General features: G+C 43.0%; 1 protein-coding gene across 1 annotated transcript in view; it reads right to left on the reverse strand.

The window, feature by feature from the left end:
- Positions 1–15,084: 15,084 nt before the first annotated feature.
- The window catches only part of LOC147718303 (nicotinamide N-methyltransferase-like), a 77,741-nt gene continuing 75,193 nt past the window's right edge, over positions 15,085–17,632 (reverse strand). The window contains exon 3 of the mRNA XM_086918260.1: positions 15,085–15,777. Within this exon, the coding sequence (XP_086774386.1) occupies positions 15,342–15,777 (436 nt within the window). The 3' untranslated portion in view covers positions 15,085–15,341. The remainder of the gene's footprint in view (positions 15,778–17,632) is intronic.

Consider the following 17,632-nt stretch of genomic DNA (forward strand, 5'->3'; position numbering starts at 1 on the left):
CATGAAATTCACCCAAAAAAGTCTATCCAGGTCAGATGCTATCCTGAAAGTTTGGGGTGATTCGTTAAGCAGGGGCTGAGAAAAAAAAGGGATTCCCAAAATGCATTTTCCCCTATGTTAATTTCCATAGGAAATTTTTAGAAGGGCTACAGTCCAAACTGCTGGATGGAATTACACCAAATTTGGAAAAAAGATAGAGCTTGGATCAGAAAGCGACCTTTTTTAAAATGGTCTAAATCCATTGTGTAGTTTTTGAGAAATTAAAAAAAAAAAAATCAAAAAATCAATTTCCCTAGGAAATTTTGGTCAAGGCTACAGCCAAAACAACTGAATGGAATAACCCAACATTTGGCAAACAGTTAGTGCTTGGATCAGAAAGTGACCTTTATTTAAATGGTGTAAATCCGTTTAGTAGTTGCTGCAAAATTCAAAAGATAAAGGTTTTGATATCTGGGCAGAGCCTAACCCCCCCGAACGTGAGCTTGGTTCTAATTGACTGTCAATACTCTAAACCAGGAAGTGTTGGCAGCCATCTTGTGACTCAGTAGAAGAGAGTTACCAGAAAACAGAGAAACAAAGATATAAAACAAGAGAAGGGGGCTGGGTAGAAACGCCCTGACCTACTAGCCCTGCTCAGGGGGTCCCATAAACAACCCAGGGCCCAAAAAAGAATTAATTATTGTTAAATTTCAGCGCAATACGCGTTGACGTCGCAAATTCCGCCGATATTGTTGAAAAACATTGAAGCGCCTGGGTGGGCTAGGTCCTGGGGGCATTTCTTAAAAAATAATAACGGGGGCCGGCTGGGGCCCCCGCAGCCCTGGGGACCACCACCTCCCCGGGACTTCACTCATGTTGGGAGGGGGTGAGTGGACCTCCTCCTGGAGCCCTACATGGCCCTGGGGACCGCCAACCCCAGGGCTGGCTCCTGCAGTATCCCAGGGTGCCCACCCCCAGGACACTGCTGTTTGATATGACAGAGCGGGAGCCGCACGGCTCCTGCCCTGTCATAGCAAACTTGCTTTGGTTTTTGAAAGCAAGAGCTGTTAAACCTGCTCTTGCTTCCAAAATCGAAAGCTGATTGCTTTTCCACTCGGGGAGGTGCATGCCAGCAGCTCCCCATGTGCAAAAGCAATGCTGGCTCCTGCAGGACTCAGGGAGCCAGCTGGACCATGGAGGCATTGGGGCACCCCCCACAGTCCCCAATTATGAGGCCAGGCACTGGGGAATGGGGTCCTTAGGGCCGGAGTGGGCCATGGAAGGGGGACAGAAGCGGCCCTCTTCTATTTTTTTTTCAAAATAATGAACATGTCGGCATGCTTCGGGGCATAGGTTCCCCGAGGTGAATGTAAATTAGTGAAAGTGAATGTTTTCAAAAAAATAAATAAAAAAATGGAGTCGTGGCCCCTTGTGTGAAAGCGATGGGTGCGCGGCTCTCAGCACGGCACTCGAGTACTTCTTAGGTCTTTCAAACACTGAGGGGTATATTCTCAAGGACACATCGGCAAGTTAACGGCACTTTAACATAATCAAGATGGTGATAAATTTAACGCACCATTCGCAAGCTAGAGCAAACAGTCCATATCAGCAGTTTACCAGCGATAGCAGCCTCAAAAAGCATCATCACAGATGACCCCGGCAAATATTGCTAATGAGATGCAGAGTAGGCGTTCCCATGCAAAAAGCAGAAAACACATCCCTTTGCAAGTTTCTCAACCACCAGTAAGATCGTCGAAGAGAATACAAAACAGGTGATAAGGTACGTTAGTAGCAGGAAGTTTACACCTGCTCTGAGCTGGTGTAAAGTCGGCCTACAACCTGCAACATAAAAGGGAGCCCAGCCCAGAGCCACACCTGAATGACAAAAAATGCAATGGAGCCAATGATCATGCAGCTGGGACACCCAACACTGCTCAGACACCCCCCACCACCAGCCCTATGTCCACCATCCTCCCTCAACCCCCACAAACAAATGTAACAGCAACGTTAGGAAATCTGAAACGTAAAAAATTGGCTGATGTTGAACAATTATAATTAAGAACCTGTATGTGAGGTTGCACAAATAAGAATCACAGTCATGTATAGAATTAGATATAAAACATTTTATTTAAACAAAACTACAACAAATAAAACTAGGTACAGCCATGGCATGTCATCCCTGGACCATTTGAGAATCACAGCCTGCCAGACAAAAAGCAAAATAAGATTGTGCGTCATGCGTCCATCAAAGGAGATAGAGAGAGAGAGAAAGAGAGAAAGAGTGAGAGAGAGAGGAAGACTGAAAAAGAGAGAAAGAGTGATATAGAGGAAGAGAAAGAGAGAAAGAGTGACACCGGTGTTCTCCAACCATGTGCCGGGACATGGTGCAGCCATCAAGTTTAGTAATCTGAAACATAGTATAGAATCAGTAGTGACAGAGTACATACAACTGCACATGCCTAATTCTCTGTTTCGCCCCTGCATACCCAGTCTGCTGCACCCCATCGACTCCCGCTGCCCAGAGGTGTCTGCCCGCTCCTGTGCACCCAGGCTGAGAGGGAGAGAGAGAGAAAGAAAGAAGGAAAGAAAGAAAGAAAGAAAGAAAGAAAGAAAGAAAGAAAGAAAGAAAGAAAGAAAGAAAGAAAGAAAGAAAGAAAGAAAGAGAGAGAGAGGAAGACAGAGAAAGAGAGAACACGTGAGAGAGAGAGGAAGAAAGAGAGAGAAAGAGTGAGATACAAGGATGAGAGAGAGAAATAAAGAAACAATGTTAGAGAGAGGAAGCGAGAGAGAGAAAGAGTGAGACAGGGAGGAAGAGAGAGCGAAAGAATAAGAATGAGAGAGAGAAAGAGACAGAGAAAGAGAGAAAGAGTGTGAGAGAGAGAAAGGAAGAGATAGAGAGTGAGAGAGAGAGAAAAAGTGTGAGTGACAGCAAGGAAGAGATGGAGAGGGAGAGGGAGTATTAACACTGTGGAGAAAATCCTCACAGCTCACCTTTCTGCAAACTGTGTGTCTCCAACCATGTGCCTGGATATAGTGCTGCCCTCAAGCTTAGCCATCTGAAACATAGTATGGAAACAGGAATGGCAGAGTACATACAACTGTGCATGCCTAAATTGCTGTCCCGTCTTTGTGCATCCAGGCTGCTGCGTCCCATCCACTTCCACTGCCCAAAGGTATCTGCCCGCTGATGTGCACCCAGGCTGCGGTACCCCATCCACTCCCAGTGCCCAGAGGTGACTGCCCATTCCTGCACACTCAGACTGCTGCACCCCATCCACTCCCACTGCTTAGAGGTGTCTGCCCGCTCCTGTGTACCCAGGCCGATGCACCCCATCCACTCCCACAGCCCAGAGGTGACTGCCCGCTGCTGCGGAAACAAGCGTCTCTGCTCACCTTCCGCCACTGGCGTGTGTGTATGAGGGTAGCGGTTACGTAGACGCAGTCAAGCAGAGCTCACAATTCAGAGTGGGTGTTGATTGCCAGGATGGCCACGCATCATCGCAGGGTGCACACGGGTTCAGCTCTGGTGGTATTAACTCAATAGAACTGAAGTCATCGCCTTGTGGCAGTAGGTCCGTGAGGGGGGTCGTCAATCTGTGAATCACAGCCTGCTAGGTAAAAAGCAAGATAGGATTGTGCGTCATGCGTCCATCAAAGGATCAACGGAGATAGAGTGACAGAGATGAAGAGAAAGCGAGAGAGAGAGAGAGAAAGAAAGAGTGGGAGGAAGACAGAGAAAAAGAGAGAACGAGTGATAGAGAGAGGAAGAGAGAGAGAGAGAGACAAAGAAAGAGAGAAAGAATGAGAGATAGATGAAGAGAGAGAGAAAGAGTATGAGGGAGAGAAAGAAAGAGATGGAGAGGGACAGTGAATGCACACACTGTGGACAAAACCCTCACAGCTCACCTTTCCGCCACCAGTTTGTCTCCAACCATGTGCCGGGACATAGTGGAGCCCTTAAACTCATTCATCTGAAACATACTACAGAATCAGTAATGGCAGAGTACATACAACTGCACATGCCTAAATTGATGTCCCTCCTTTGTGCACCCAGGCTGCTGCACCCCATCCACTTCAACTGCCCAGAGGTATCTGCCCACTGGTGCGCACCCAGGCTGCTGTACCCCATCCACTCCCACTGCCAGATTTGATTACCCATTGCTTTTCACCCAGGCGGCTGCACCATATCCACTCTCACTGCCCACAGGTGACTGGCCGCCACTGCGCAAACAAGGATCTTAGCTCACCTTTCGCAACCTACATGTAGAAAATAGGGCCTACCACGTGCTGCTGTAAGCCCCAAGCCCTGGGCCCTCTGACAGGACACCCTGCATATCATGCAGCCCCGCTCTGCAGGCCACCAGGTCTCACATTTGGTGCTGTATCTTGATTTTACAATGGCAGAGGTCATACCAGTGCACCCGCCATCATCACAGGTTGCACACCCGCTCAGCCCTTGCAGTGACACTAACTCTGTGACCAGTGAGGTCACACCATGTGGTGGTAGGCCCCTGATGTTCGATGGCTCAGGCCTACACTGTGGTCCAGCAGGGCACACAAAACCTGACCTGTCCAGACTTCCGGAACGGGGCATCATCGCAGGATGCACACCCGCTCAGCACTTCAGTGTCCCTACCTCAGTATACCAAAAGTCATCTTCCCATGGTGGTGTGCTTGTGCCGGCCGCAGTGCATCCGGTGCCACCAAGTCTGAAATTGAAATGGCGTAGAGCACTTGCGCTTGGTCCTTTTTCATTGGCAGGGTCATATGTGCTCTGATGCCTGTTGTGCTTGATGGGTGTGGTGTGGGTGTAAACCAACCATCAGGGAGTGGCTGTGGTGTACTGACAACTAGACCTGTGAGCAGCAGATCACTACAATGAAGATCTGGGCCATGTAGGGTTGTTGTACCTCCCAGCATGCGTAAGCAGAGTGGGCTGGCCTGGCGTATGCCAGTCCTGCGTGAGGCTGTTTACAATGACTCCCGAGCTCTGGGTGTGGTTCTGTCCTGGGCTGTATGAGGAATCAACTGTTGCGGGTGTCCCTGTTGTAGAGCTGCCGCCACCCGGGCAGCAAACACCAATGTTTTACCCTGTAACCCAAGACCCAAAACATGGCCAACATGGAAGGTAGGGGGAATCACTGACCCTACATTCATCCATACTTCCACACATGAAAGATCGTGCACATGACATATCTGTGTAAATAGGAATGTTTATTGCATATTCAGTGGAGTGTTGCAGCTAAAGCAATACAGGGCCATGCAAAGCAAAAATTTCAATTTTTTTGCAGATGCAGGGCAGCCAATTAGAGCCAAGCTCCTGCTCGGGGTTAGGCTCTGTCAACATATGTACTTATCCAATCACTCCGACAATTCCAAAGCATATATAAATTCATGATACACTCTCCTTGCAGTACTCTAATGATCCAGTTATACCTATGTACCTATACAAGACCGAGACAAAGTTACATAACCAAAGTTTTCCCCACTGCCATGCCAGAGGTAACATGGTTGCGAGCACTGTGCACAGCAGAATGTAATGTGTTAGGGCCCAGGGGCAGTATCATGCGTACATAATGAACACATAACACACAGTTGGATAGATAGTTGACCTGGTTACGGGCATGTGCGCTCGGCCCCTTTTTATTACCAGGGTCACATGTCCAGTGATGTCTGTGCTGGATGCGTGTGGGGTGAGTGTAAGCCAGCCATCAGGGAATGGCTTGTGCTGGCAACAAGCACAACAGTAATCATCTGATCACCAACAGAGATTCAATCATAGAGAGTCCATGACTTGTGCTGCACTAAGTTAGGGGCACCAGATGTGAAATAATACACAAAACATTCTATCATAAAGGGTTCATGACTTGTGGTACACTGAGGTAGGGGCAGCAGATCTGAAATCATGCACAAAAGATTCTGTCATAACGGGTCCATGAGTTTTGGTGCACTGAGGTAGGTGCATCAGAAGCATTCTGCGTGTGCAAAGCTAGCTATGATACGTGGTCCGGGAGGGCCACACTGGTAGCAATGTCTGTTGCCTACTGGACAGCGCCATCTGCAATCGCAACTCGATCTGAATTGTGAGTCCTGCAGTCCGCAATGTAGATGGAAGGCAGTAGTCAGCACAGACATCGAGGAATGCTTTTTGTCAATTCCGTTTGACAAAATCCGAGGACATGGAGAGCAGTTCTGTCTGCAAGTAAATAAATCAAGACAGAATTCAAATTTTGAGCTCTGCTGACCGCAGTGTAGGTAACAAAAGATGAAATATGTATGGAATACATTGTTGAAATGTGTAGGTTTTGGGGACGTTATAGTTAGTTGCCTACTGGACTCTGAAATTAATGAATCAAGACTGAATTTGAATTGTGAGCCCTGCTGACCGCAGTGTAGACTGGAGGCAGTGGTCAGGAAGAACCCACAGCCACGTGGCATTTACTTGAGCTGTATAGAGTCAGTGGTAGGTGTGGCGCTCAGCGTGTGCACAGCCAGCGATGATGTGTGGTGTGGGCGGGCCGTAGTGGGAGCAATGTCTCTTACCTACTGGACTGCGTCATCTCAATCGCGACTCAATCTGAATTGTGAGCTCTGCTGTCTGCAGTGTAGATCAAAGGCAGTAGTCAGCACAGACATCGAGGAATGCTTTTTTGTGACTTCATCCTGAGAAAATCCAATGACATAGAGTACAGTTCTCTCTGCAATAAATAAATCAAAACTGAATTCAAGTTGTGAACTCTTCTGTCCGCAGTGTAGACTGATATTCAGTGTTCCTTTGGAATGGCAAGATGAATTTGGTCATTGTACTAAAGCTATCATTGATATCCAAAAAAAATCTTGAAGCAAGGATACTAAAAGAATATCATGTAGGTTTTAGGGACGTTGTAGTTAGTTGCCTACTGGACTCTGTAATTAATGAAGCAAGACCCAATTTTAATTCTGAGCTCTGTTGACCGCAGTGTAGGCCGGAATCAGTGGTCAACAAGGGCCAACAGACATGTGACGTTGAGTTGAGCTGCACAGTTAGTGGTATCAGTAGCATTCAGCCTGTGCGCACCCTGGGATGATGCGTGGTCCGGGTGGGCCGCACTTGTTGCAATGTCTATTGTCTAATGAATTCTGCCTTAATAAGGATACGTGGTGATGACTTATGGTGCATTGAGTTAGTGGCACCTGAAGCACTCAGCGTGTGTACACCCTGTGATGATGTGTAGTCCGGGTGTACCACACTGGTAGCAATATCTTTGTCTAATGAATTCTGCCTTAATAAGGCCATGTGGCATTGACTTGTGGTGCACTGAGTTAGTGGTACCTCTGTTGTTCAGCGTGTGCGTAGCCTGCGATGATGCGGGCCGCACTAGGTGCAATGTGCCTTGCCTACTGGACTGCGTCATCTGCAATCGCCACTCCATCTGAATTGTGAGCCCTGCTGTCCGTAGTGTAGGTCGAAGGCAGTAGTCTGTACATACGTAAGTCTGCAGTGCTGTGCTGCTGTGTTCGCTTGGGGCCTGTTTCAAGGAGGCCCGCGGTCATGGTGGCAGCCACGTGGCAGGGTGAGGGCTGCCGCTCTGGCAGATGTGTTGTCCTTCACACAAGTAAAACAAACCCAGAGCCCGGCCTATTTATTCACACTTCTATGCTGGATTGGCGTACGTTGGACCTGCCCACTGCACTTCTGCTTACAGGGGATGACAACACATGTACCGAGATCTTCCCCACTGCCTCAGGTAACATGGTTGCGTCCACTGTTCACAACACCACCAGAACCAGCAGTATATGTACACATGGAGAGGTTTGTCCTCTGCATAGTGAGGTGTGTCCAGCACATCACCGCTACACTTGGCATTGTGTGCATTATTATTGGTGGGTGACTTACGTCCTTCACACATGTTTGGTTGCTACATCGCACAACATTCAGCTATTGTGTGGCTGAGGGGCTGTGTCGTTTTTGGAAAGTGCACTGTCCTGTTGTGCACTGCCTCAGTGGTAGAAGGGGGGGTGGTCCGGGGGAGAGGTCCTGAGGGAGGTGGCAATGGGTTTTGTGGCCTTTTTGGGGGTCTGGGGGTGCATGATCAGGAGGTCTATGACATGTGTTGGTCTTCAGATGTGATTCTGGGCTAGGCTCCTTTTTACACTGTAGGTAGTCGTCCTACTTTACACTAGTAAAAGGCAGATGTTACAATCCTACTGCTTACACAACTTATCACCTGTTTTTGGATTGCACCGCAGATTTGGATGCTCGTTGAAAATATTGGGAAGTGGTGTTTTCATGTTATTTTTGCACAGGAATGCCTACTCTGCATATTATTAGCGTTAGTTGTTGCTCTCATTTGTGGCGATTTTCTTTTGAGGCAGCTATTGCTGGAAAACTGATGATATCGGCTGTTTTCACCAGGTTGAGAATGGAATGATAATTTAAAATCACTGAAAAAACTATAGGTTTAATGAACATTATAATTAGAAATTAGCATTTAAAAAGCCTTTGAAATTCACTGAAAAAAACATAGGTTTCAGGGACGTTATAGTTAGAAATTAGCATTAAAAAAACCTTAGAAATTAACTGTTAAAAACCATTGGTTTCAGGAACGTTATAGTTAGTTGGACATTTCACTCATACAAAACCAGAGAAATTTGAAGGTTATAGTTAGTAGAGCTAACTATAACTCACGCCCCCGCAATGCACTGCTGATGACGTCACATATTACATCACTCATGACATGGTCAGTGACATCACTCATGACATCTCAAATGACATCACTGATGACATCTCAAATGACATGAAATGAAATGAAATGAAATGAAAATGGGATTTCTAGAGCGCTGCAGTTGCCCTGAGGCGTCCAGGCGCTGGAAAAACAGAAGATTCCCTCATAAGGATGCTATTTATTAAACAGGAGAGTTTTGAGCTGTTTCCGGAAGCTAGTTAGGTTGGCATTATTTCGCATCTGCAGAGGGAGGGTGTTCCAGAGTTTGGATACATTGTACGAGAACGAGCGTCCTCCTGCTCTGGCTCTAAAAATTCTGGGAATTTTGGCTAGTGATGCAGTTGAAGAACGAAGAGTCTTGTTGGGCAGGTATGGAGAAATCAGGGAGCAGTTGATTTCTGGGCCCATTTTCCAAAAAGTCTGGTGGGCAATGCAGAGAGCTTTAAACTTCACTCTGTCCCTAACAGGCAGCCAGTGTAAAGTTTTTAGGTCAGTTTTTATCGAAGTCCTCCGTGGGACTCCCAGTAGCACCCGGGCAGCACAGTTTTGAGTGCGCTGGAGCTTTTGTAGGGTGTAGTCTGGTGCTCCAAGATAGAGGGCATTATTAAAATCCAGACGGAATTGGATAAGGCCCTGTATGATTATTTGTCTGGCCTCGAATGGGAGAAGGGGAAGGATTTTTTTAATCACCCCGAGGAGGCCGAATCACTGATGACATCATCTACGTGAAAATCTGATGCACCTCCTCACAACCTAATATAACCTTTGATACACCCACTCTAAAATACAGACTACCATTTTTAAAAACATAGACAAAACAATAGCAGTTACTATACACCCACGGACTAATTCCTAGCTAAACACACACACTCATTTATTCACTCATACAGTTACTCATACATGCAATATTATATGTACTCATATACCTATACAATCACTCATACACTGTCACTCATCCACAGAGTTATTGACACACCTAGCTAGACATGTAAAGAATCAATAACACTGCCATTTACTCACCTATACAGTTATATATTGACTATCTAACCTATTCATGCAGATACTAACATATACGTACTCACTTATACAATCACTGACAGAAGCACACAGTCATTTACACTGCCTCTCTCACAGTGTAAACTTTACAGAAACACACATTCACTGGATGATGTCATCAGTGATGTCATTTGAGATATCATCAGTGATGTCACTGACCATGTCATGAGTGATGGAATATATGACGTCATCACCAGTGCATTATGGGCGCTCGAGTTATAGTTAGCTCAACTAACTATAACGGCAAATTTCTCTGGTTTTATATGAGTCAAAGGGCCAACAACTATAACGTCCCTGAAACTTACGGTTTCTTAGTGAATTTCAATGGTTTTTTAAATGCTAATTCCAAACTATACCGTCAGTAAAACCTCTGTTTTTTTTGAGTGAATTTCAAAGGTGTGTTAAATGTTAATTTCATATTTTATTATTTATAAAACCTATATTTGTTCTATTTTTTTTTTGTTATATTTTGGAACTCCGTTATCCTTTTATTGTGTAATTTTAAAAAAGATGTAATGTTTTATATCTTCAAAAAAAAAGTTTGTATATCTTTTTTTTTGTTGAGAAAACTGGAGTCCCGTACCAGTAGTATACCAAGCTCCATCAGCACGCGAATCCTTTCTGTCATGTTGCTAAACTCGTAAAGGATGCTCATTTCGTATCAGAAGGGTTCGTGGCACCGCGTCTTGCCTAACATCATATATGTTTGAGGACGCTCTAGCTGCTAGTTTGGTATGCGACGGGTGAGTGGTACCAAGCCACGCGTTACATCATATACGTATGGTGTTGCACTGGCTTCTCGTTCCGTATGCAATGAGTGCGCTCTGCCAGACCCTGTGTTATGTCATAGATGTATGGTGTTGCGCTGGGTACACCATTCCCTCATTTTTAGGTTTCGCCTTGGCAGCGCATGCGCTTTCTCGGCGAGAGATGCTGTATACAGCATTGTAGGGGAAGCTCCGACCACTTTCTGCCCATGCTTTTGATTGGCTCTAATCTGCCCATGCATTTGATTGGTTCAAATCTGAAATGCTGCATTCTCATTGGTTGCCGGAGTATTAGTCCCACCTCCTTACTGCCATGGCGTTATTTTTTTCCTTCCATGGGTATCAGTCCCTTTAGTTCAGCAACTCTTTTGTTCCCGGGCCTCCCCCTGTTCCCTCCCATAGTCTGTGACTTCTCTGACCAGGCCCACTCCCGTTCCTGCCTTCTTTGGCTGCCGCATTTTTGTTTACAATGCAATAGGACTCGCATAAATACGAGTCCTATTGCATTTGTAAATGCTTTTCTTTCATATGATTGGCTGCCTGCATTTGCACTTTCTTTTGCCTGACCTGTCCAGACTCTTGCATGCGCGCAATGCTTTACATTGTGCGCATGCACGCCAAAAGTTTTGCTCTGTAGTGCAGCGGCTGCCTTCGGCTCAGCAAGCAGTGACTTGAACCAAGCTCAGCTGGCTGGCTGCAGGATGCAGGCATGTATGCCTCTCTTCTCTCCAGAGGGGGTGAATGAGCCCCTGTATAACCAGCCGTCCTTTGACACCAGAAATCGGCCAATCTGTGCAAACAGAGGTTTAATGTCTCTCGCATGAGCGGAGGCCACTGGTGACTGATAAGAGTTTTGAAAAGGTGGCTGGAGGGGTTAGTTTGGGGACAGGGGGCCCAGCTCTTGTGGTAAGAGTTATATTTAGGTCCAGTGAAAGGGGTCGCCTTTCAAAAAAGTGTTAGCTGTCATTTCTTTTTGGGTCTTCAGTTAAAGGACAGACCCCCACCTCTGAACAGAATAACAAAGTTAACAGACCCCCTATATTTATTTATGTAATATGTTATGTAGCATCGACTCTACCCTGCGGGGCTTCATAGTGCAGTATAATACACTCTTAAAGATGGCCGGTCAACCATTTATTGATTGCTGTAAACATGCTCCTAATGCAGTTGAAATCAGTTTTGCCTTTCTTTTAAGAAATACGTCCTAAACACTGACAGTGTGCTAGTTTTTTTATGTCTCAATACTATATCTAAATAACTTTAAAGTGTATATGAAAGCAAGCGATAATCTAAAATATTTTAAACATTTATATATTTCTAACTGTAATAAACTTATATTATGGTAAATATATTTTCTCAAAATAGCGTCGGCTGTGGTCTTCTTGCGCACTGGGTGCGCGATTGCTATATGACCTTAAAAAAAATTATTTGATTAGTTCATAACATTTCCCATTTTAGCAGTGGAGAACGCCACCCATTTTTGTCATTCTCTCTACAGCATTTGATGAGACACACCTCTTCTGCTTAGAGAGTTTTTTTGAAAACCTTTTGCTATGTACACATATCCTAGACTACATACAACATGCAACCATCATCTTCATCAATATTCATGGTCTGTAAAATAGCCTTCCAGCTGTGATAGCCATGCACCTAAAAGTTACATAACCAACATTTTCCCTACTGCCAGAGGTAACATGGTTGCATACTCTGTCCACAGCACAATGTTATGTGGTACAGCCCAGGGGCAGCATGATGCAGAGATAATGGACACAAGGACACAGATAGATAGTAGAAATGGGTACGGGCACGTGCACTCGACTCCTTTTTATTACCAGGGTCACATATCCAGTGACGTCTGTGCTGGATGCTTGTGGGGTGAGTAAAAAAACAGGCCACAGGGAATGGGTGCTGCGAGCATCAACTACAACAGTAATCATTGGATCACACACAGAGATTCAATAATAAAAGGGTCAACAGTTTGTGCTGCAGTAAGGTAAGGACAGTAGATGTGAAATAATACACAAAAGTTTCTATCGGAAAAGAACCATAACTTGTGGCATACTGAGATACAGGCAGTAGATCTGAAATAGTACACAAAGAATTGTATCATAAAGGGTCTATCAGTTCTAGTGCACTCAAATAGCCACATCAACAGCATTAGGCATGTGCACAGCCAGCACATACATTGCTTTAATCTTTATTTCAATATGACTTAATAATTCAGTGATTGTTTATACATAACATTCCTGAGCCCAGGGGCCACAAGACAGGCCGTATTGGTTTGCTGGGAAATTAGCTTTCATAATACAGTACGGTATTGTTGACACACGCCTTGATAAAAGTCATAAAAGTATATTCTTAGTGTGTATTCTTGAGTTTGTCAATCCATGATGAAAGGCTGTATGGAACCTACTAACAGAAAATGTTCCTGTTGGTCTCACAGGTCTTATTGTTGCCCAGAACTCCCCATCCCCATGTAATTTGCTAATGGTTTTGGAATACTGTCCACTGGGTTGAAAAGGCTTTGGGGATGAACTTTGACTTTTTGTGAAGGTATAGGCACAAAACCCAACCTATGTACAGAGCTGCAAGTCTAGTACTGTGCACAGCTGCCAACTTTGCACATCAGGGATTGGCCGCCCGAGGTGGAATAAACTCAGGACCTTGTAAACGCCATGGCCTGCTGCCAACCCTCCATGCCTGGAAGACATTCCCAGTGTGAGAAGTTATTGGCTGAGGGTTAGCTGCAGAATGTGGGTGAGAGACGGATGGGTGGAGGAAACAAAGGTAGCTAGCAGGATAGATGGATGAACAGAAGAACAGATGGTGAGAAGGAAGGAGTGATGAGTGGATGATGGATGGATGGATACAATTATATATCAATGGAGAAAAGGAAGAAAAGATAAGACAGGCAGAATTTTTGATGGATGGGGAGACATATGGATGAAATATAGGTAGAAGGATGGAGTAATAGAAGGAATCAAGAGATAGCAAGGGAATGGTAGAAGAATATCAAAAAGTAGGAAGAAAATATAGGCAATAGGGAAAGTGTTACGTTACAAAATGAGATAAGATACATACAAAGGGACAGAACAAAGATATAAAGTAAGAAAATAAAAATGGAAAGCTGTAAAAGATAGAAAATCAAATGTATCTAAAGATAAAACCAAGTAAATAATGAAATAATTGAATATGAAGGGAGTTTAAAATGGAATAAATATTGAAAGGTAGAAATAAGGATAGAATTATGAAAGACAATATACGTAGAAGAAAAGTAAGAGTGAAGGAAAGAATAAATAAAGATGGGAAGATGGGAGCAAAGGGGGAAAGCGATAAACCAAAGACAGAGGAAATGAAGGATGGAATATAGCAGAAAAGAAAAACAACAAAAAAAAATAAGAGAAAGATGGAAAGGAGGAAAGATAGATTGGGGTAGTCCCTCACTTTCAAAATATACCGCAGGTGAATAAACATGTTTTTGTACAGGAGTGCTCCAGCACAAATGTCTGCAAAAACATGTAGGTTTCTTAGTCAAATTATTTAAAAGCTGGTCTGTGAAAAGCTGATGTCTCCATTGTGTGAAGTGGCCCTTGAAAAAAGTGAATTCTTTAACATTTCTGACAAACATCTATCACAGTTGGCAGTCCTTGATAAATTGAATTATTTCATGAGAGTCCATACAGTACTACTTAAAAAGCATCCACATATTTGCCCAAATTCCTTTTGAATTGAGGAGTAATATGCAACCATAATCTCCTCCTAATGAGTGCCAGTCTTGGTTACCTCATTCAATAGCTCAGTGCCATCTGAGGTATGTTTCTTGTAATTAATGCAGGTCTGTGGGAAACATGTGTAGAATGACTGTAGCAGTGAAATGTAAGAACGAAATGAGGCAAAGTAATTGCATTGCAATGGTGTCATCTGGAAAGGTCCATAATGGGCAGAAACAACATGCCGCAACTCAACCTGACACACCTGACACACTGCAAAGTCCATCCTCTCCATAAGGAGAATCATAAACTACTTTACAACAGTACATGACCCTGCGACAAATTAACACAAATATATCAGTTAAATAAAGAAATAACATGCCCTTGACAGAGTAATGAAAGAAAACAAAAATATTCATCATTAGTGGGTCCCCAAAATATTTTCTGAAATCTCAATAAAATAGTAAACAAGCAATGGCAAAGCCAATAGGTCTGAGTTTAAAATAATGTTGTATGGTAATTATCAATCAATCAATCAACCATGGCTTATATAGACCAACTTCTCTTACAAATGTATAATGTCATGACATGCCACTCACTGAAGGTGGATATAGTAACCTCCTCCTTTCAGAAATAAGTAGAAAGGAAGGCTGAGTGCCTGCTTAGCCCACTCCAATTCAATGTTCAGAGATAAAATGGAGTTGATATGGACATCTAATTCATCTGTTATGTAAGTTGACTCTGGTCAAGGCAGGCCTCTACGTCTTGGCTCCCTTTGGCTGAATGAGGATCTAGATTGTCTCTTTATAATTAAAAACAAAATATTCATTTTCAGGAATTCACAGCAAGAAAGTCACATCCAGGTGGTAGGATGACATCACTCTTTATTGACTGGATTTATGCATCAACAACTCACTAGTACAACTACTAACATTTATGCACAAACTACTCACTATTGCTCCTCAACATTGTATGTTCAGCTTGATGGAAATATTTTTGCCAACATCTGACTATAATTTTTAGAAAGGACTAAAGACATCATGGAAAAAGTGGAACAGAAGGAATTTGATGCTCACTTTTCCACCAGTTTGTGTCCTAGCACTTTTCTCTTTTTTATTTGTAGACTACATTTCTCTTTCTTTAAGTGCTTTTATAATGATAATATATTTAAAATCAGTTATATCATATAAGCTTTCGTTTTTCCGAAGATGGATGTACTCTTCCTGGATGACATAACCAGCACCCTTAAGAGCATCCTTTAGAAAATCCTCATCCATGCAGAGAAGAGGAAACTTGAAGTCGCCGCACATAAAAAACGTTGCTTCGAGGACAGCACTCATTATTAGATGTCCTCCGGTCTTTAGCAATGAGGAAACATTTTTCAGAGCTTCGCAGTAGGACTTCTTGTCCGTCACAAAGTGCTCCAAACACTGTGCTAAGAAAAGACAGTCAGCCTGGGGGTGTATGAAGGGAGACAGTGGGTTGCAGTTCAACACATCATGTTTGAGAACTCTTTTGACTTTTCTTTTTAACATGTGTTCCTTCTCATTCCATGCGTCACTGAAAGCAAAGAGATAGAACATGATTTTCATGTTATTATTTGTTGTCTGAGCTTTCTGGAATTAGTTATTTGCTAGACAAACACAAGCTTTGCACACGTTTAGGAGTAGGATTTCTCAGAGATTCCAAAAACCTTGGCAATGTTAAAACAATGCATTTTTTGTGAAATTTGGTAATTGCGAGATACATTTACTATCAGTACTTCTTTCCTCCACATCACACATGCCTAAAGGCACAGGTCCTGTTCCAGAAAGGTAAACTTACACTTTTGTGTAAGTTTACTACTTTTCGGCATTCACAAAATAAACTTAGACCAAAAGTGTAACGTTTGCACTTTTCAAAATTAAAAACTCACAGAGGCATGTTATTACTAGTAAAGTTAAACGTTTGGTCTATGTTTACCTTTGTGAATACCAAAAAGCAGTAAAGCTAGACTTTTGGTCTAAGTACACCTTTTGAACTCCAAAAAGTAGCAAAGTTAGACTTTTGGTCCAAGTTTACCTTTAAGCATACCAAAAAGTAATAAGTTATACAAAAGTGTAAGTTTACCTTTGTTAATCAGGCACATGGTGTGGGAACACTTCCCCCCTCACCAGCAATCGTCACTTGAAGTTACTTACCTGTGCTCCACACTAACTTATATAAAAACTTGGTCTGATATTTGCCAAGGGAGGAGTCCCAAATCCCAGAAGGTTGGTCAGAAGAACATTTAATTCCTTCCTCCTTTCTAAAATGGTGGCACCCAAAACAAACAAAATGATGGGTCAGAGCCATCCATTGCCTTGCTTCTCCTGCCTCTTCTAACCACAGCAGGACACCAGTGAACTTCAGATAAATATCTGCATTGCTGATACAAGAAACAATGCCAGAGACCAAAAAATCAAGAACAAGCAGTTCTCAAATGATCTGAATAAAATAAACCAAAACCCTTTAAAAGTAAACTGTACACTATTATTTCCAGACTTTAATATTTTTCTTAATATTGTTTAAATATACCCATTATTATTTGTTCAATGTTATATCATTTGTGTGTGTGTATATATAGTATTGCATTGCATTGTAATTGCATTTATATAATGCTTACTAACCCTGCTGAGGCGTCAAAGCACTTTTTTGGTGAGTATCAGTCTACTCTGGAACCCAAGGATTAGTGGTGAATTAGTATAGTGAAATATGAAAGTAATTTGAGTGGTGGATATTTTAGTCTGTTATTTGGATTGAAAAGGATAGTGGAGGGATAGAAGAGGGAATGATTTCAATTTATTTTTAGCTCATAGCATTAGGAGGGATAACTAAAAAGGAGGTAGAGGTGGAAGAGTCATAGGGAAGGGTTTAGATAGGTTTGTTTAAGAGATTTGAATAGTAATGAGGTATGATATGAAGCAAGGAGGGTAGATTAGGGAAGAGTTTAGAAATGGTTATTTTGGGGATAATAGTAGTTGTATGGGGTTAGAAATTAATGAGAAAGTGGAGGTAGAATATATACTGATTGAAGTATAGGGTGAGGAATAGGGTTGTGCACTGGAAAGAGTAGTAGAATGAGGTTTGAGATGAGTCAAAGAGTTTAGGTAGAAGATATATCGAGAGCGGTATAGGGTGATAAATAAGGTAGTGCATTGGATATGCTGAATTAAGATACATAGGTACATGGAAGGTATATAATTATATGCATACAAAAGGTTGCATAAGTAGATTAAAGATGCATTTGATAAACTTCAGCTTTCAACTGTTATAATTTAAACAATTATTTCTTTATAATTCAATAGTTAAGCAAATGTAGATAAATACTTATGATAAAATATTGACTTATTTATGCCATCACTTAATCATAGAATAATGTAACTATCAGTAATAT

Source organism: Lissotriton vulgaris, chromosome 4_1 (genome assembly GCF_964263255.1).
Source record: "Lissotriton vulgaris chromosome 4_1, aLisVul1.2, whole genome shotgun sequence".
Classification (NCBI taxonomy): domain Eukaryota; kingdom Metazoa; phylum Chordata; class Amphibia; order Caudata; family Salamandridae; genus Lissotriton; species Lissotriton vulgaris.